Here is a 14,452-nt window from a genome sequence, read left to right on the forward strand (position 1 = left end):
CATGGTGTAATTGTGGACATTTACCTTCTGCACATAGCATTTTTATTAGGAAACTGGGGAACTGATTTTCTGCTTGCTGTTCTAAAATGAGCAAGTATGAATTCAAAATTATCACACCATCACTTTCACATATGTCAAGTTGTGATTTTGAAGCTGTTTATGAACCAGCTGAGGATACATTTTTGCTTATTGATGCCTTGGAAGATGATCTACAGTTAATCAGTACACTCAAACCCTCAGTGTGCTTGGAAGTTGGAAGTGGTTCTGGGGCTATAATTACAGCTATATCTATGTTTCTTGGTAACAGCTGTCACTGCATGGCTACAGATATCAGTTTTGTGGCTTGTAAAGCAACACAGAAAACAAGTCTCTATAACAGCGCAAATGTTGATACAATAAATGCTGATTTGGCCAGTGCTGTAGTACTTCGGGGAGTAGTGGACATATTGATATTTAATCCTCCATATGTTGTAACTCCTTCAGAAGAGATAAGCTCATGTGGCAGAAGTGATGACATAACACGCTCTTGGGCTGGCGGATTGAAAGGAAGGGAGGTTAGTATCTATTTTATTATGCAAACTTTGTTCCCTTTTCTGTAAATACATAAAAGTTGTAAGGCAGATTTTTAGATTCAGTCACAATAAGAGTTTTTGAGACATTTGAAGCCATTGTCTATACTGATGATATCATTTTTTTTTCTACGGCTCAGTCACAACAGTGAGAATAGCCAACAAGAAAAAAAAATCTACTTAACTAGTTGCAGCCATAGTTAAAATATAATGCAATACTAAAATAACATATTTTATTTAGTTGATGTGATGTGGAATGTGTGAATTTATTTATGTAAATAATTCATTTTCTCAGTTAGTATATGGCACAATTTACTGTAGTGGCTTGGATTTATGTTTTCATGTTTCCAGTGAATGTAATCCTATTGCAGATTTATATTTATTGATATTTATTCAACAAAACACACTCATGAGTTGAGGGGGGGGGGCGCACGGTGAGCAGCAGGCATGCCCCCCCCCCTTCCCCAGCGAATCAAATTTATATCTCCACATTACCTGCATCATAAAATTAAAGATTGTGACATATCATTTGTAAGACTATACAGATGCTAACAAATTTATGTATGTAATTCAGGGTGTCCCTCATAAGTCATCAGGCACATTTTGTGTGATGTTTTGGAAGTACTTGCAATTTTGGTTTTGCAATGTGTAACTGGAGTCAGCCCAAACAAATACTGCTCACTGCATCTTTCATGCAATGCCCAGCATTGATTGAGAGTGTCAGTTTGTTCCCCATTACAAAGAAAATGATTTTTAAAAGCAGGATTTTACATGCCCATTTGACAGAGCAATTCAAAGTAGTCTAGCACGATTTTCATTTTACTAACATGTATCAACAGGACAGAAATATACGAGGAATAATGAGTTCTCCAGCAGTGACAGCACTGCCCTGTCGTGCACTGAATGCTACCACCATACAGAAGCATGCTGCTAAGTTGCTGTTGGAGTACCAATTATTCCTTGTGTCTTAGTATACCTGGTAATATGTATCAGTAAAATGAGTGTCAAATGAGCACATAAAATTTCAAATTAAAAATCATTTTGTTTGAAATGGGAAACAAACTAGTGCATTCCATTGACACTGGTTGTTGTGTGAAACATATGATCATCAGTACTTGTTTGGACTGACACCAGCTACACATTCGAAAAATGAAATTGAAAAATCTGCAAAACACCATGGAAAATACGTCTGACAACTCTTAGGAGAGACACAATATGTATGGTGTTAGCTTACATTAAGGGCCAGTAGGAGCGGGTGACTAAATTAGTGGATACATTCAGATTAGCTTGTGCAAAGTAACTTTGCATCTGTGCAGAAATACATTCTCATTCTCACTACTGGACAAGTTGACCCCTTTGTTCTGAAATGGAGTCCACTTTAATTTACTGTCACCAGGTTAGCTATGTGCTCCATCCATTAGAAAAGATTGTTGCAGTTGTTTACACTCCGATTTTCTTATTTGGTACTCTAATCAGAGATTGCTGACTTGTCAAAGTATTGGTCTTAATGACATAAACTGCTAATATGATTGTTTCCAGACTCACTGTAAGACTGCATGATGACAGTTGCTCTTCATGTTGAAAAATCTCATCGCATACTTTGTCCTCCCCATGAGTCAATTAATAAAGGAAACTTGTTCCCCCACATGTAAAGTTCAGTCACGTAAATATATTATATCGAGCATTACCTCAGTTTACTTGCATTATAAGTAACACAAAAATTGAAAATAAAAAAGAAAAAGCATGGGGGCTCAATCCTGTGACTATCGGGTTACTGTTACACTCACTTTCTGCTGTGCCAGTCATTACCTCGAGTCATGCCTTACCTGACTCACGCCAAATCTGCTGTTTCTTTTCCAAACTTTCAGCCATCTGGAGCTCCCACTGTTGTCATTTTCATTTCTGGCCAAATTTGGATGAAATCAGTGATAAGTAGGTGTCGTTCCCTTATAAGTGAGATATGTTGAGTATTCTTGAAAACACAGATGTTGAATCAGAGAGTGACTGATCAGATTCAGACAATGATTTTCTGTCAGATACAGCTTTATGACAAAAATAGTTTGGTTGAGGGGGAGCTATTGTCAGCAGAGATTGCTCTATCTCGATTCTCTCCACAATAGTCTCGGGAGTCAACTGCCACACAACAGTGGAGTTGGCTGCTAAAGATGAAATGGAATGGAAAATAACTAACAAGCCATTGCCAGGAAGAGGTGCTGCTTTGAATGTCCTGAAGAAAAGATAGCCCACTCCATATGTGTGCTACTGAGTGGACAGTTCCATCACCGATGCTTTCCGACTTAGTTAAGATATTCTATGCTGTGTATCTTAGAAAACATACTACACGTAATCAAATGCTCAGAAAGAAATGAAAACCACAGATTGGACTGTGTTGTTGCAGGAATCGAAGGCAGTGATTGCTGTAATGTGCTTCAGAGGTGTTCTTTGTGCCACAGATGTTTCCTTAGATGACCTTTAGTTGTATTTTTGGGAGCCTAAAAGACAGGGATTCCGCCAACTTGTCAGATTCGTTTTCTTCGAAAAGAAGCCATTGTGAGCTCAATGCATTCCTGCAAATAAGTTCTATCTATTTCTGAAAAGTGGAACAAGCTTATGGAAAACTGTTTCCGCAGTTACAATTCTGGTGAAAATATTGCAATTGATGAGCAGTTACAGATAAGTGCAGGTTTACCCAGTTTAATCCAAACTGACCTAATAATTATGGACTTAGCTGCAGGCATCAAAGTACATTTGCAGTGCATTCCTATAAGTCAGTAAGGAGGAAGGCCAAGCATACAACTATCCATTGGGAGAGTAGTCATTCTTTGCCTTGTGGGGCTATTTCTAAACCAGGGAAGGGATGTAACAACAGACAACTTTTTCACATCCTTTCATCTTGCAAAGAATCTTCAAAACAAGAAAGTGTCATTAGTGGAACAATGAACAAGATTTGCAATCCCCAGTTGCTCGATAAACAACTGTTCCGAATTATTCATCCATCTTGGGAAACACTGATAAAGCACAATGCACCCTGGCAGTATGCCAAGGGAAGAAGAGTAAGATGTTGAGTCACAGATAGGCATAATGAAAAGACTGTCAAACAAGCAAGCTTTTGGCCAAATGGCCCTCTTCCCAACTAGACAGTACACACTCACACATGCAAATGCAACTCTCATACACATGACCACTATCTCCAGCTGCAGAGGCTCATCAGCCAGAGAGTGTGGTCATGTGTGTGTGTGAGAGAGATGCACATTCGTGCGTGTGTGTGTGTGTGTGTGTGTGTGTGTGTGTGTGTGTGTGTGTGTGTGTCTTTGTTGTTGGTCCCCCCCCCCCCCCCCCCCCCTCCTAATTCCTAATTTGGAAGGAGGTCTTTTTTGTGTGCCTGTCTGACTCAACGTCTCCACTATATTGTGAGTAGCAATCTATCCTTTTTATCGTATTGTCATTATTCCATTCCAGATTTTCCTTTGTTTGCAGAAGAAGATTAATAATGCTATTATCATAACTGTACATCATGAAGTGTCAGGGAGTAAAGAAAGAAAGAAAGAAACAAGAAACTGTTTCCTTCTATAATACCATGGAATTTGATGTGGTTTCATTGATCAAATGATTCATAAACCCTCAACTGTGGTTGCTTGCAGGAGATACAATAACATAGACAAGGGGCACTAAATGTATGTATCATATGTATCATCCACAACCAAATGACGAAAACTAATCTGAAAAGGCAAGCATACATTCTTGAGCTTGTAGATGAATTCATGGGCAGTAAAGAACAAAGAGCAGGACAACAACAAGAAATTGAAGAAGTGACTGTATACGTGGTTTAATGTATCCTTTGTCTGGCAGCAAAGAGCAGATGACAAGGTTAAAGATAAATGAATCTGCTCAACAGTAATTATTTAGTTAGATATTCTATGAATCATTGTGCATTATAAATTGTAATGATATGGAACAAGTCATTTTACATTCACATTACAAATTAATTTGTTAATATGACTACATGCTGAACATTCATAGGGTACTTAAAAAAAACACAGATGTGAGTTACTAGTTCCTACCCACCAAATTTTAGAAATTACAATAACAGAAAATCTTCTGTGGTACAGAAGGAGTTGTCAAGGAGAAACTTTTTCAAGTTGTTTTAAAATTTTTCTTGTACTAAATACAATCTTAATGTGTAGTAATGAGTGTCATTCTTCCTTCTGTTATTGCAATTATATACATCGTTGTTCCTTTTGAACTGTAGTGGCTCATTTACAACAAACTTCATGAGGGAGTAAATATGCCGTGAAGTAGCGGTCTGAATGTTCAACTCCTTAAACAGATGTCTTCAAGATATCATGGGTGAGCACTACATATTATTGTTACAGTACGTTTTTGAGCAACAAAGACTTTCTTTTGTAAAGACGAGTTACTACAGAACATTATTCCATATGACATTATTTAATGAAAGTATGCAAAATATGTCAACTTACTGATTTTTTTCTCTCCCCAAGATTTACAATGATTCTAAGTGCAAAGTTTTTTTAGAAGTTCCAAAATGTGCTTTTTCTTGTTTAAATCCTGATCAGTATGGAAGCTTAAGAATTTTGAAGTTTCAACCCTATTTATTATTTCCTCGCGATGTGTTACATTTATCATTGGTGTAATATAGATGTGCAGCACTGGATGTCTTGTGTCTTTTTAAAATTGATGGCGAGACCAATCGTAGAAAAACAACAGTACACAGTGCGCAAGTAAAGGATTGCTGTCTTAACGACACATCACAAAAGTGATGATATGACATACTGAATTTAAATCCACATATCAAATATTTAATTACTCCTTTAATTACTGACTTCCTCCCCTGAAAAATAAAATAGCCACCGTTTGTCTGATTGATGAGTTTATCGGGCTGTGGGTATTGCTGTGCATACCATTCTTCGATAAACGAATTGACCTTGAAAAGTATTAATTTAGTTTCCACCTTAAGTAGTGGTAGTAACACTGATTCAGACTTCATTTTAAAAGATGCTGGACCTGTTTGAAGTGAAATGCTTAAAACAGCAAGACACAGTATATGATCGATCTGATAGCTTTTGAACAATGTATGGCACCCATCCTGAAACACCTTTTTCTATAACAGAAAATATATAATATAAAAACATGTGAGAAATCTGTAAGGTGCAACATTGATTGTACTCACAGTTGCAAATAATTAATTGTTGTTCAGAGTAAATCAGAAGGAACAAGCAAAATAGAAAAGTAAGCAGGAAATCCTTCTTGTGTTTTGACAACTGATAGTAGCTTTTTCTTATGTATTGATATAATTATCATAAATTGTTTTAATGATTTAGGTTATCATTGCTTTTACTTAGTTGTCAGAATGTAAACATTTTTATCTTCAATTTGTACAAATATATTTCATTATCATAGAAAGAATAAAATAAAAATATATATTTTGTATCATTTTACTTTGTATGCTTTACCGGACAAATCAAAAAGCAAAAGAAGTGTCATAGTGGAATACGCAAAGGTAATAAGACCAAAGACATCTGTGAGAAATGTGAAAAAGCTGTCGATCGAAGAGCGATATATATATATATATATATACACACACACACACACACACACACACACACACACACACACACACACACAGGGTGAGTCACCTAACATTACCGCTGGATATATTTCGTAAACCACATCAAATACTGACGAATTGATTCCACAGACCGAACGTGAGGAGAGGGGCTAGTGTAATTGGTTAATACAAACCATAAAAAAATGCACGGAAGTATGTTTTTTAACACAAACCTACGTTTTTTTTTAATGGAACCCCGTTAATTTTGTTAGCACATCTGAACATTAAACAAATACGTAATCAGTGCCGTTTGTTGCATTGTAAAATGTTAACTACATCCGGAGATATTGTAACCTAAAGTTGACGCTTGAGTACCACTCCTCCGCTGTTCGATCGTGTGTATCGGAGAGCACTGAATTACGTAGGGATCCAAAGGGAACGGTGATGGACCTTAGGTACAGAAGAGACTGGAACAGCACATTACGTCCACATGCTAACACCTTTTTATTGGTCTTTTTCACTGACACACATGTACATTACCATGAGGGGTGAGGTACACGTACACACGTGGTTTCCATTTTCAATTACGGAGTGGAATAGTGTGTGTCCCGACATGTCAGGCCAATAGATGTTCAATGTGGTGGCCATTATTTGCTACACACAATTGCAATCTCTGGCATAATGAATGTCGTGCACGCCGCAGTACATCTGGTGTAATGTCGCCGCAGGCTGCCACAGTATGTTGTTTCATACCTCTGGGGTTGTAGGCACATCACGGTACACATTCTCCTTTAATGTACTCCACAGAAAGAAGTCCAGAGGTGTAAGATGAGGAGAACGGGCTGACCAATTTATGCGTCCTCCACGTCCTATGAAATGCCCGTCGAACATCCTGTCAAGGTTCAGCCTAGTGTTAATTGTGGAATGTGCAGGTGCACCATTATGCTGATACCATATACGTCGACGCGTTTCCAGTGGGACATTTTCGAGCAATGTTGGCAGATCATTCTGTAGAAACGTGATGTATGTTGCAGCTGTTTGGGCCCCTGCAATGAAGTGAGGACCAATGAGGTGGTCGCCAATGATTCCGCACCATACATTTACAGTCCACGGTCGCTGTCGCTCTACCTGTCTGAGCCAGCGAGGACTGTCCATGGACCAGTAATGCATGTTCCGTAGATTCACTGCCCTGTGGTTTGTGAAACCCGCTTCATCGGTAAACAGGTAGAAATGCAACGCATTCTATGTTAATGCCTATTGACAGAATTGCACTCGATGATTAAAGTCATCACCATGTAATTGCTGATGTAGTGACACATGAAACGGGTGAAAGCGCTGACGATGCAGTACGCGCATGACACTACTTTGACTCTCCGGCTCTCGCAATGTCCCGTGTACTCGTGTGGGTTCGTGGCAACAGCAGCTAACACACCAACTGCACCCGCTTCTCCTGTGACGGGCCTGTTACGGACTCGTTTGCGTGCTACGACCATACCTGTTGCATACAGTTGGCGGTAGATGTTTTGCAATGTGCGGCACGTTGGATGCTCTCTGTCTGGGTACCGTTCTGCATACACCCTGCAGGCTTCAGCTGCATTTCGTCGACACTCGTCATAGATGAGTATTATCTCCGCCTTTTCAGAGTTCGAATACACCATGGTCACAGTTCCTACAACACTACACTATCACATACATCTGGTAACACTGTGTACTACAGTTGGTCTGTGTGTGGAGACGAATGCAGAATAACAATAGCAGCAAATGCCACATGCAGACACTGCGACAGCTAGACCAAACCACAACAGTGCACTACAGCCACACTCATAAACACGGTCGTCATCGTAAACATGTCCCTGCAGATGCTGCTCGCCGACCGTGGCCCGTGTTTGTTACAACACGCAACTGAACGTCGGAGGTTTCAAGCGTCAACTTTAGGTTACAATATCTCCGGATGTAATTAACATTTTACAATGCAACAAACGGCACTGATTACGTCTTTGTTTATATGTTCAGATGTGCTAACAAAACTAGTGTGGTTCCATTTAAATAAACCTAGGTTTGTGTTAAAAAAACATACTTCCGTGCATTTTGTATGGTTTGTATTACACAATTACACTAGCCCCTCTCCTCATGTTCGGTCTGTGGAATCGGTTTGTCAGTATTTGATGTGGTTTACGAAATATACCCAGCGGTAACGTTAGGTGACTCACCCTGTATATAAAGAGTACTGTACCAATAATCTGTTCAAAGTTAGACTTTGGTATTTAAAACAAATGTGAAATAAATTAAGAAATATTAGGAGCTTTAGAAATAGGTAACATTTCTGTTTATAAATTTTGATATTTTGAATCCAAAGCAGTAATCCACAAATTCTAGATCGTAAACTACATTCACACTCTGGAGACCACTACAAAGTGTGTGGCAGACGTATGTGCATGACATACTGAAGAATGGAAAAATGAGTCTCACTAACCATTTCATGGGCAAAATAGATAGGGAGGGGAACTGAATTATGTTGGATTTGAAATATTACAATTGATAGGTAATTACAATTTTGTGACATGTTTTAGTTTACAATCTACAGTTGACTAATACCAGCAAATGGGAAGTATTTTTCCCACTGGCACTTTTCATCATGAAGAAATATGATGACAATATCAATTTTTAAAATTATTTATTGATGTGTTCTCATAAAATATTAGGAAGAGTTGTAAATAACACACTACTGAGTAAAAACAAATTATTTCCCAAGAAACTAGCAAAAACATTAATCATACACAGTGGGACATTACTAGCTGTGGATGAAGGTATTTTGCTCCTATGTTTCATATTAGAATATCCAGCAATGAGCTGTCACACTAATTTTGCACAAAATGTTATCTGGTCCTGGTTTGGCGTAGAGCACTTTTGAATCTTCCACAACAAAAAGCTGTTCACTATAGTGAGATCAATCAAGAAATAAAGAATTCAATGCCACCAATTGACAGAATGTCTACCTAGAGCGTATCTTTCTCTGTTCCTCAAATCTGTCAACCCTACCCATGATTTTGTTATAATCAGCCATAACTAATTGGTAGCGTACATGTGACTGTGTCTCATATTTATTCTTGCAAGTGACTGTTGTTGTCTCTAATGGATCATGAAATGTAGACAGCAATGTGACAGCACAATTGTCCATTCACTTCGCAGCTGAGATGGTACCTTATATTTGAAACTGAAAGTCTCCACTTGATAACCTACTTTAGTAGGGACACCTTTGTGATTCAGTTTGGCAGTTCCACAGGAGTAAACACCTTTCTTCAGTAAGACGGACATCAGCCATGGTGATGTAAAAAAGTTGTCAAATGCCACATGTGCAGCTCTCTGATGCACACATTGTGTTAGTTTTAGGACTACTCTTACCCCTAGTGAGTAACCATCATTGTTTTCTTTTGATTTTCCACTATAGATATCGAAATTCAGTATGTATCCTGTCTCTGCGTCACATAAAGACCACACTTTATATCCCCTCTTGACAGGTTTCCTCAGCTTCATACTGGAGCAGCCTTTGAAAGCAGTCGTGCTCTTGTCAACAGACAGGAAAGAGGAGTGGTTGTAATTTGCTTTGAAATTCTCTAAAAGTTTTGTTGAGAGAGGTCACACTTTGTAAAGCTAGTAATGACCTGGGTGGCTTTGAAATTTCTGATCCTCGTTGTTGCAGTGGATGTTCTCAACATTTTTTTAAATGTCTTACTGCTCATTACTTCTGCTGCAGCATCAGCTCTTAGAATTGGATCTGAACTCCAAAAATTTGACAATGCTGGAAGTTCATGAATGAATGCCAATAATAATAATAATAATAATAAGGCATCCAATAAATGCCTGCATCTCCCTAATGTTTGTAGGACTCCATCCTTTTGTTTTACCAATGTTCCCCTGTTACAAAGCTCTATTTTGAGGAGCATACCTACTTTAATTCATTTATGATTATGCTGAAAATATCATTATTAAAAAGTTTTGAAAAATAGCATAGTTCTTGTCACTTTACTGAAAACATGTTTTGAAGCAGCACTTTTTACTGAATGACACCTGTCCCCTTCACTGATAAGAGGTGAACAGTCATCACCCCAGTCTTCAACACTATGTTGATCTGAGTCGTCTTGAGTCCCTCCTCCTTCAGCCAGGTCATCTACACATTCCTCATGCAATTAATCACATGGTATGTGCGACTGTACTGATGTGGCATGAAACGATTCATCCAAGCTGTTAATATGGCCACAGGCTCCAAAGTCACATTCTGTTTCAGAATCGCTGTCATGCTCTGGCAAAGAAAACAGAATATTCAGAATCTCTTCCACATGCTTTAGGTTACTGAAATCTAGTTTTTCAGACATGTGTAAAGGTAATGCTATGTTCAGATATAAGTAATTACAATATCGAAGTATATCATCGGAATTTGAAATAAATCAGTACAGCAATATGCTGTATTTGTGTAAACACATGTCGGTAAGTAATACTCACTGAAAACTTACTTTTCAGTGTGAATTTGCTCTTGAATTTAACCCGTGAAGACATTAGGTTACAGTTATTCCAAGGAAAAGATCTGACTGACAGTGTCATGGAAAAAGTCAGTGGGAAGCATGCTACACACCAAAAGATATTGTCATAACTTTTTGGAATAGCATCACAACTACACAGTAATCAGTTATGAACATCAAAGAAATATATTAAGATGTTTCTATAATGAATATATTGTTAAAACTTACCTTTAAGAAAAAAAATAATGAAAAAAAACAACCCTGACTTTTCTGACAAAACAGCACCACGGACAGTCACCATAACACAACAATCAGAAGTATTGGCGAGAAACGGAAAACGGTGGGTGGTAATAAGTTCATGAGTACTCCTACAGATGGCAGCATGTCATGATCCATGGAAATCTGCACTCCATAGAAGTTTTTTTGGTACTTTTAAGCTGGGAAGTATAATTCCCAATGTCTACGAAAGAGTTCAAATATTGTGTACTTTTAAGGGCTCAAAATGACCCCTTCCTACTGTTCTAGGGGTATCACAATTTTCACTGATCTAATTTTAAAGAATCGCTATGTCATAAAGAGTAACCCACAACAATAGCGAATTGGTGGTGAGATATGAAACAATAGTTAATACGTAATCCTGGTGATGTCTTCTGCAATTCAATTTTATCTATATCTGTACTCTACAAATTACTGTGAAGTGTGTGGTACCCATTGCACAAGTTAATAGGGCCTTTTACTCATTCCATTAAAATAAGCAGTGCAGGAAGAATGATTGCTTATATGGCTCAGTGCATGCTGTAATTAGTGTAAATTTGTCTTTGCAGTTCTTAGGAGTGATAGATATGAAGTTACAGTGTAGTCCTAGATTCATCACTTAAAGCTGGATCTTGAAATCTTGTAAGCAAGCTTCCTTGGTATAGTTTGTGTCCATCTTCAGCTGTCTGCCAGTTCAATTTCTTCAGCATCTCCACGACTCTCTCCCATGGACGAAACAAACCTTTAACTGTTTGTGGTGCCCTTGTTTGTATACATTTAATATTCCCTGTTAACTCAGAATGGAACTGTCTTAAAAAAAATGATAATTTTAGAATCAATAAATTGTTTAAATTTTACACAGTGGAGTTGTAAACATGAGCAGAAAATAATACATCGAAAATCTGCACTAGTATTAAATAAACTACTATTTATCAAAGAAGATGGCATACTTCTAATTAGTAGGATGCAATCATGTACTGCTACAATACTTCACCAATATTGTCAATGAATGAACATTTCTAAACAAGGCAACGTACAACAAATCCAGCTTCAGATGATTAACTAACAAGCTTTAGTTTTAGAACACGAAAATATTGAGACAGTGCTGGATAAACTACAGTATCTCAAATTGAGATAGCATATACGTCAGGTACGAATGTAGTGCTTCTACAAACAGCTGCATCATTGGTAGTGACCCTCGTGAAAAATATGTTGCCAAGAGTGTGTATCATATAATTCAAAAATATCTAATTTAAGTCTGCGGATTGGACATTTTTGCACAAATACGGACCATGGACACTCCCTAATGATGAACATGTCTAGTTTTGATAAGCTCATAATTCAGTCCAGTTATGCTTCATTGAAATTTGATAGATGATGAAATGCAGCTATGTTACCAAGAAGTCTGATATTTTCTAAGAAACAAGAATACTGACCTGACATGTTCAGAAAGCCTGTAAACCTACATCGGTCCTACACACAAGCAATATCCAAAGATGAGTTCCCAAGTGTTTTGTAAGCAATCTCCTTTGGAAACTGGTTGCTTTTTTTCTGTTAGCCTACCTATGAATTGAAGTTTGATATGTGCTTTAACTGTCATTGAGCCTTTGTGTCCTTCTATTTTATACCACAACAAGCTTGTCACACTAGGTACTTGTGAGTGGCCATGTGCAGTTCTGACTTATTAATATTGTAGTAAAATGACATGTTTTACATTTCATGAGTTACACATTACATTTCTGAACATTTAAAATGAGTAGCAAATCTTTGCACCATTTTAAAATCTGACTGAAGATTTGTGCAGCTCTTTTCAGACAGTACTTTATTATAGGTAGCCACATCATTTGTGAAAATCTGGGGTTAATGTTAATATTGTCTGCAAGGTCATTAATATACAACATGAACAGTAGTTATCCCAACACCCTTCCCTGGGGCATGCCTGAAAGTACATCTGTTGATAAATCGTCATCCGTGCTGCATCCACCTGAACAAGAAAAATATCCTCAATCCAGTCACAAATTTCAGTTGATACCCCATGTGACTGTACTTCCAATAAGTGTACGTGTGATACTGATAGTGAGTCAAATGGCTTTATACTTCATCTATCGGACTGCTTGATACAAGACTTTCACCATGTCAAGTCAGAAAAGCATGAGGTGCATCTCGCATGATTGATGTTTTCAAAACCCATCCTGACTGGAATGGATATTATTCTATTTGAGATACCTCATTACATTTGAGCTCAAACAGATCGGTGTCAGTGATATTTGACAGTAGTTTTGGGCATCACATTTTCTACCCTTCTTGAAGATGTGTGTGTCTGTGCTTTCTTCCAACTACATAATGCTGGGCATGGCACATGTCTGTCTACTTATTCACACTGTTCATTTCCTAGCTACTCAAAGAACCTAAATGGGCCATACTCAACATAGCCAATCGCTCTCAGGGATAACTGACTAACACCAACTTCAGACAAGCTAAGAGAGTTTGAGGCTGCAACCCTACTGACATTTCACTCAACATGCAGTGCTGCACTGTGTCAAAAAAATTCTGTTAAATCAAAAGAAAGGAATTGATCCCTTAGAAAACTGTTACCATTCTGTATTTATATGGTGCTAAAGAGCATTACAGGGAATGTAAAACACTTTAAGAAAACTTGTACTGGATCCTTTCTTGAAAATGGAATCTCTTTGGATCAGGGCATCAGTTATTTAATTAAACTGTTGCAGATATGCTAAAAATCACAGTAAATGTTTACATGGTTACAATTATGTCACATTGTTTTTCGTAGATTTACTCTGTACTTTTGTAATATTCTATTTAAACTGTTATTTATTTATTTTTTCACAGGTGATGGATCGTATTTTCTCACAAGTGCCATTACTGTTATCAGAGACAGGTGTCTTCTATCTTCTGGTTATTTCTGATAACTGTCCTTCTGAAATTGAAAAAATTATGAACAGTGTGGGATTTTCAATGAATATTCTGATGCAAAGAAAAATCAGAGGTGAACATCTTTTGGTTCTACGTTTCAGAAGGGCTGCAGCTTAGGGAGAGTGAAGTTGATATTTTTCAAAAAATATTTTGTATGTTTTCCAGTATGCTGTTCTTGGTTACAGGAATTACTTAATTTCTTGATTTTGTCAAAAGATTAGTAACTGATACATTCCTTCTGCAACCAAGCAGAAAACACAGAATTATATTTTATTCAGAAATGAGAAAAAATACTACCTGGCTGTCATGAAGTGTTTGTTAAAGTAATAAAGAATATGTAAGACAAAGTTGTTTCATTTCTAACCGTTTGCATTTATCTCTTTCTTTCATCCTCTTAACATGAATTGGGTGTCTGAACAAAAAGAAATCTTAATCCCAAAGAATGTAAAATGTTGTCTAAACTGCCTTTTGACAGATGATGTACCTGTTCTCTCTGTTACAGACATCTGGCACAGCTTTATGTAAATATTGTTACTTAGCTGATTATTATTTTATTCAGTTCATTCAACTCTGTTACAGTATTATACTGCTCACAGTTAAATTCTGATAAT

General features: G+C 37.4%; 1 protein-coding gene across 1 annotated transcript; it reads left to right on the forward strand.

Moving 5' to 3' along the window:
* The first annotated feature begins 77 nt into the window (after window positions 1-77).
* On the forward strand, window positions 78-14,184 carry LOC124802695 (methyltransferase N6AMT1). Its single transcript, XM_047263636.1, has 2 exons — window positions 78-554; window positions 13,758-14,184. The coding sequence occupies exons 1-2, from the start codon at window positions 87-89 to the stop codon at window positions 13,956-13,958; spliced, it is 669 nt and encodes a 222-aa protein (XP_047119592.1). The 5' UTR covers window positions 78-86; the 3' UTR covers window positions 13,959-14,184.
* Window positions 14,185-14,452: the final 268 nt, after the last annotated feature.

Source organism: Schistocerca piceifrons, chromosome 6, assembly GCF_021461385.2.
Source record: "Schistocerca piceifrons isolate TAMUIC-IGC-003096 chromosome 6, iqSchPice1.1, whole genome shotgun sequence".
Classification (NCBI taxonomy): domain Eukaryota; kingdom Metazoa; phylum Arthropoda; class Insecta; order Orthoptera; family Acrididae; genus Schistocerca; species Schistocerca piceifrons.